This window comes from Cydia pomonella, chromosome 1 (assembly GCF_033807575.1).
Source record: "Cydia pomonella isolate Wapato2018A chromosome 1, ilCydPomo1, whole genome shotgun sequence".
Taxonomy (NCBI): Eukaryota; Metazoa; Arthropoda; class Insecta; order Lepidoptera; family Tortricidae; genus Cydia; species Cydia pomonella.
In genome coordinates, this window is record NC_084703.1 from 16,055,882 (window position 1) to 16,063,049 (window position 7,168).

General features: G+C 37.6%; 1 protein-coding gene across 1 annotated transcript; it reads right to left on the minus strand.

The window, feature by feature from the left end:
- Positions 1 to 5,418: 5,418 nt before the first annotated feature.
- LOC133516827 (uncharacterized) lies at positions 5,419 to 7,093 on the minus strand. The gene is made up of 2 exons (XM_061849820.1): positions 6,511 to 7,093; positions 5,419 to 5,870 (listed from the first exon to the last, which is right to left on the minus strand). Exons 1-2 carry the CDS (start codon positions 6,956 to 6,958, stop codon positions 5,596 to 5,598), a joined length of 723 nt encoding a protein of 240 aa, XP_061705804.1. The 5' UTR covers positions 6,959 to 7,093; the 3' UTR covers positions 5,419 to 5,595.
- Positions 7,094 to 7,168: the final 75 nt, after the last annotated feature.

Below are 7,168 nucleotides of genomic sequence, written 5' to 3' on the forward strand. Positions count from 1 at the left end.
CGTCAATTTTGTGTCCAAAATGGTACGTCCTAATAATGACCTTAAATAGACGTCAGTGAAACGTCTACTCTCGACGAATAGAGTACTGACCTTGTTATGACCTATAAATGACGTCAATTGTGCGTCACTGACGTCAGTTTGCTACCTGGGTATATTGAAAGGTTTTATATGCGTTTACCTTTTATAAAAAGCCACACTCGAAATTGGCCACGCGCGTAGAGCAAGATGATAGATTATACTCATATCAAATATGCTTCCAAGGGTAATTTGGACAGTTAAATTAACGCCATAATAACTAATTTGTAGAAACCATGGACAAGGAACGTGTTATAACGTATTAGACACATAAAATGCTCACGGTCATAACAATTCTACGAATAAAGTAGACGCAATTTAAGCGCCTCTTTCCAGATGCAATAAGTGTATTAAATTATAATAGCATAATAGGTATTTATATTTATATATCGTTTAACAAAACTTACATTGTCATCACATTACATAAGTAAATAATTATTCATATTAGTATTTTAATCGTACATATCAGTTTTAGTGCCCCTAAATTTAAGAATACATATTTCTGATTTCTTACGTACACTAATATTTACGAATGAATATAGGAATATGTATGTCTATTGCTGGTTACTTTTCATATGTCAGAATGTATATAACGTGTCTACGTGTTGTTAGTGAGATTTTATCTAAAACCCAAATCATCCAGGTAACAATAACTAAATATGCATCTACTTATCTACTTATATGTACCTACTAAATTGACGTTTTTTTTTTTTCAAATAAAATAAACTAAGTATTTATAATGTTAAGTAGTCAGTGTTAAATATAAGAACTATGTGATATTTTTCTCTGTTAAATTATTCCCGAATAAAGAGAATAATGTAACTACTGGACTACGTGATTTTATTCATGTCCCAAACCTAAACATTGTTTTGTTAAGTATTTGCTTGAGATTGGTAAAATGATCGACCGAACGAAGCGAGGTCAATAGGGTTGCATTTGTTAGACAATATCGTCATACTGTTTATTTATAAAATTAGGCAGGAACGTTCCCGACATCCATATCAGACAACTAAGTTTCTAATTTTAAGAATATGAGGAAGATCGGCATACAGGTTAGAGTTAGTTAACCCTTTCCAGAGTCCATGTATGTAACATACTCGTATCACGGACTTATAAGATTAACCGGATGTACCCTACATTGGCTAAAAAGTGTGTCCACATGAGAAGTCAAGGTGGGCCGTTGCATCTTTTTCTAATTAGGGTGACCATTTGTGCATAGTCAGTAAGTGCAAAGACAGTAAGATTTTCGTACTGTCTTTTTGCTGTGCTAGTATTATGGCCCCTGAAAAGGGATGGATACAGTTTATTCTCTTCTGTAAAACGCTTCACAAAATCTTACTTAATTTAGTCGTCCTAAAATCTGTTACTGATAGCTGATGGGTGTACCGGACCGCCACCATAATCGATCGTGAGGAAGGTGGTCCGCCGTAACTTCTGTCGACATTCATTCTCGCTTACACATACTAATCTACTCGAGTGATCAGTCGTGGCACGCCCCAGGGGTCTATTTTAAGTCCTCTGTTATTTATTCTTTACACGGCTGATCTTGTAAAAAACTTAAAACATAGTGAAGCACATTTATACGCAGATGACACCCAAATATATTATTCATGCTCACCAGATGAACTAGACACAGCAGTTAGTAAAATAAACGAAGATCTCAGAATAGTAGCAGATTGGTCAATCAAGAATAACCTGGTTTTAAATCCTTCTAAATCCCAGTTCGTAATAATGGGAACTAAACGTCAACGACTGAAAATCAAAGCACAAAAACCAACGATCAGTATTGATACAGAAACAATCTCAGAAGTAGAATATGCAAAAAATCTAGGAGTGACCATGGATGGAGAGTTGCGGCACACAGAACATGTGAATATAAACATACGAAATGCCTTCTACAGACTTAAGGTACTGTATAATATACGCAAATATCTATTCGTTAAAGTCAGGGAAATTTTAGTCGAATCGTTAGTTCTTTCACTATTCAACCATGCCGACATTGTATATGGACCGAGACTACTTGCTAAAACAAAAAAGTCCATACAGCGAGTGCAGACAAATGCATGTGTCCGATTCTGCTACAAAGTTCCAAGTAGGTCACACATTACTCCCTTTCTTAATGAAAACAAAGTTTTAAATATGGAAAATCGAAGACGACTGCATTTGGCTTGCGCTGTTCGGAAGGTGTTAGATCTTGAAAAACCCCGCTATCTGTTTGATAAAATAAAATGGGTAAAGGATACGCGCTCAAGGACGCTGAGAAAATGCACGAAACTAATAATCCCACCGCATAAAACTGCGTCCTTCAGGGGGAGTTTCAAATTTGCCGCTAGTAAAGTCTGGAATGACCTACCCCCTTGCGAGAACCTTTAACGTTCTTAAAATATAAGCGTTTAGTCCGTACACATCTATTAAATATGCAAAATAAGTTGTAGCTCCAAATATTATATTTATATATATATTTATTATTTTTTTGGTTATGATAAATTATTTTCATTTTATTATTTTTATATTTATTTAATGTATTCTTCTTTTTTTCTTTTATCTGTATGTAAAGACAAAATATAATACACACAATACAAAGTACATTCTTACCTACACTATTTCTACATACCAGCCCCACATACCCATATACGCACATTAATTAACTATAGTACAGGCACACACAAATACACATAAAGATGTAAATATAGAGCTGTACCTAAGAAAGGTACATTATGCTAGTAGTGACCGACCCCGATCTCTACTGGGACCGGTCTGAAAATCAGCGCAGAGCCCTCTGGCACTGCACATGCTGAGATTGGGACCCTTTGCCACATTATAGATTTAAGTTATAATTATTGTGTTAATTTAAGTTAATTAGTTTAAGTTATTTTGTATTTTTTTAGCTATTTTCACAAATTGTAAATTTTGTTGTGTGGCAATAAAGATTTTATTTATTTATTTATTTAATAACTGGGGGCCTACCGCAAAAACTGGAATACTGTTCTCATCTATGGGCAGGGGCACCCCAGTACCAGCTTCTCCCTCTGGACCGCATCCAACGAAGAGCGACTCGAATTGTCGACTGCCAGCGTATTTCGGATCGGCTTGACTCCTTAGCGCTGCGAAGAGAAGTGGCCTCAGTCGCATGTACAACAGGTAGTGCTCCGAGGAATTGTTCGGATTAATCCCTGCCGCTTCTTTTCGCCATCGCCCTACGCGACAACATTTCCATCCTCACCACTTAGATGGTTGGCAGTCCTCAACTGTGCATTTCTCCAGGAACATTCTGCCTCGCACAGCTAAACTGTGGAATGAACTGTCGCCTGCGGTATTTCCGGACCGATACGACCTTCAAACCTTCAAGAAAAGAGCGTACTCCCAACTTAAAGTCCGGCAACGCACTTGCAATCCCTCTGGTGTTGCAGGTGTCCATGGGCAGCGGTAATCGCTTACCATCAGGTGATCCGTCTGCTCGTTTGCCTCCTCTACCATAAAAAAAACGAAATTCACTAATTGCGGGGATCTTTCTTTTTTACTCTCACTGAGACGTAATAAGAGTGACAGAGAAAAACGCCCGCACTTGATAAACTTCGATTTTCGCGGTTATAGCCCTGGATTCCTTGTGGATGAGATTAATATTTTCTAATTAACATACTTAAGGTGTTACGACGCCCGACATGTGTTTGAAAATTAATAAATGGCGGTCGTTAGCCGCCACTGTTGAACTCAAAAATGGTCACGATTTTTCATTTGTAGTCTGCCTCTATCGCACTCATGGTATGTTCATATGCGTGATGGCTTACGTTTTGCACACTTTAACTATATTTAATCCTTTAAGCGTCATCTACTCATCGTAGTTCTGTGATTGCAACTAGTTTTCAAATTTGCCGCCTTTTTCTACTGACGGAAATGTGTGTCCAACCTATATCGAATTAATTAGGTATATATAAATAGTTAGTAAAACCGTTTCGGACTTTGGATTTCAATTCTGGCAATTAATTATTCTGTAATAGCTATTATTCCACCAATTTAAACATGCCGAAATATAGACATACCTTATTAGATAAACTTACTGAAGTACCTAATAAGAATTGTGTAAAACTGATTCACAGCGTGCCGACATCATGGTCACCCTAATGAGTTTGAATGATCGTCTTGTATTTTTATCGTAAAGTTGAATGAGAATGATTGTGGTTCACCTGTGAAAATATATACCACAATCAGCAAAACTTTCACTTCTACATCCTGTCACACAACATTTTTTACCCATTTTTTAAATATTTCGCAATTAAATGCTGAGCCTCAGATTGTGATGGATTGTGATAGTGGCGACCCCTACGCAGAGTTTCGCGTAATATCAAGGATCTCTAAATGTATGTATATGTCGCGAGGTCTCTTTTTAGGACGAACCACTAGTATGTCCCGGGTCGGATTTCGTTGAAATAGGCAAAAGACAACGGCTTAACGTCCAATAAAAACTTAGTAAGACCGATATTTTTAGTAGAATATGTGATCAATTTATTACTTTAAAGCGAAAAGGGTGTTCGTGTCCCAGAAGTAAAGTGACAATTTTCCAAGTCTTACTAACTGAAAGATTTATTAAAAAGTCCAAGCCAAAGAATATAACACTCACTAGGAGATTACGATACAATTGCGAAAAGTGAAAAATTCGCAACGAGTGCTAATAAATTAAAACACGACCGAAGGTAGTACTTTAAATCCACACGAGTTGCGAATTACGTCTTCGCATCTTTAAATGTTCGACATACGCACGTATAGTCCTAGTTACCGCACTTAAGGCGATAAGGTAGCACCATATGTACTGTAATTTTATTTTATTTTTGTGTGCGAATGAAAATCGAAAATATTGAAGTCCTCTGTCGCAAGAATGAAAAGGAACGATTTAGGTTTAAAAGCATATAGGGAGCGTGCATGAACTGTAGGAGGCAGCACAAGAGCCGTCAGATTTTTGGCGCGAGGCGTAAATGTGATGTTTATTATTCCGATGTAGCCCAAAAGATGGGAGAACCTACTATGCACAAGAAAACACGTGACGTGTAAATGTACATGTTTATGGTTCCGATTCAGGCCACAAGATGGCAGACCCTCCAACGCGCACGGTCCCTATGATATAACATGTGAACCAAACAGCTCCTAGGTGCATAAAGGACCAAAAGGAACGTGCCAAAAGAGGGTGCCGAATAGTTTATAATAGTCAGCTGTGGAAATCACTCAACTATTTATTGACGATGAAATCTATGTTCCGGCGAATCCCAACGATGTTCCTTCCTGGAAAACAATATTTCCTTCCAACCAGTCATAAAGATGTGAGATGAGTTGGTAGTAAAACCAAAGAAATGCAAACAGCAAATAGTATGTATTAAATAATAATTAATGACTTTTTTCCAATATGATACGAGTACAGGTATATATATTTATATATATATAGTAATATTACAAATACGTAATGATAACTAAGAACATATAAAACCATTGATCATCAGGCTGATAATTATAATTTATAATTAAAATAGATTACACGTTACATATTTTTAAGACTCTCCTAATTTTGGCGGTAGATTTTTTTTTTCTGAAAGATTTTTCGTGAATTTCATCTGATGTAATTAATCCGAGAACGGTCTGTTTGTATTGGTCGATAGTCTCGCTAAGAACTTTTTGAAAGAGGCTCTCGAACACTTGTGCCTTGACGCCGGCCTCCTCGGAGTGGAGGTTGGTCCACTCGGGTTCGCAGCGCCGCCACTCCGCGAACAGGATGTCGTCGATGTGGTCCGATCGCCGGGCACCCACCCCTGTTAACAACACAAAGTAAACTAATCACAAATATCAATTACTTTACAACAAGTTTAACTACTGGAGAAAATGGCGCTGTATGGTGCTTGACTTAACCCTTAACCCATTCATGGCCAAGACCCGTAGAGCGTGCACAATACGCCGGGCCACCATTCAAACCGTTTTTAGCTAAAACGTATGACTCAGCATATAATACAGCTTATATTTCAAAATTATATTGAAATAGCGAATATTGAATGGTACTGAATGGAATAGTTTTGCCTTTTTTTAATTAATAATTAAAGAGGGAAATACTTGATGTTTTTAATGTAAATGTTCGATTTGATTGCTGGTTAATGCTTAAATTATGATTATATTACCTGATTTCCTCGCATGTTTGGAGAAAAACACTCTATCCACTCACGTGCTTGATATTTTTCAATGACATATATTTGATCTATTATATTTATTATAATAAAATAAGGGTGACAGCTGGTAACTACAGCTACCAAAAGCAATTGAATGGATATATGCCTCAGCAGGAACAGCAATTCGTGGATACGTCTTCTTTGTCATAAAATCGAAACTCGTCCACGAATTGCCCTTTCCTTGCCTCTGCAATAATGTACTATTACTTGAGAAATATGTTTTTTTTTTTACCTGAAACCACAGTCGGCGAAATTCCAGACAGCACTTGTTTGACTTCACTTATCGTTTTCAGTCCTCTCTTATCTGGACTAAGCTCTTGCTCGTTCGGCAGCAAGTTACACGCATCCCACGGCTGATCGCTTAGCTCCTGTTTTTGTCTAGCTAGAGATTCTTCGCAAATATCTTTTATAAATACGCTAAACGCGTCGCTAGGATCATAAGGGAAGTCTTCTCCGTGTGCTATGTGCCGATGTATTTTTTCTTCTAAATCGTCGTTCAGAACGAACATACGTGAAGTTTTGGCTAGGGCGTTGTTGGGTGGCGTGTAGGGCGGCGGCGGCTTGTCAGGTATTTCTCGGATGACTAGTGGCTGATTTTGTTGCTGCTCTAAAGCTTTTATCTGAAATAAAGTGTAACAATTATTATTCAACCTATGTATATCTTTAAAATTTGTGCACATTGAATACAGTTGTTTCAGTCTGAAAGTTGCATAAGTTAAAATTTGTTTAGAACGTCCGACATTTTTTATGGGATTACAGCAGTCGGCTCTATATCTAACCTCAATTAGTCTGATAAACGTAGGTATTCGATGAAATTGCTGCTGCCTGTAGAGCTCACCTCCCTCTCGATGGCCAGCTGCTGCAGGCGGAGCTCCGCGCTGTAACCCAGC

Excerpts from the sequence above, each read along its gene's own strand:
- LOC133516827 (XM_061849820.1), bottom strand. The coding sequence starts at position 6,958 with ATGTGCACAAATTTTAAAGATATACATAGGTTGAATAATAATTGTTAC. Across the intron at positions 5,871-6,510 it reads TTCGCCGACTGTGGTTTCAG|GGGTGGGTGCCCGGCGATCG; the intron begins GTAAAAAAAAAA and ends TGTTGTTAACAG.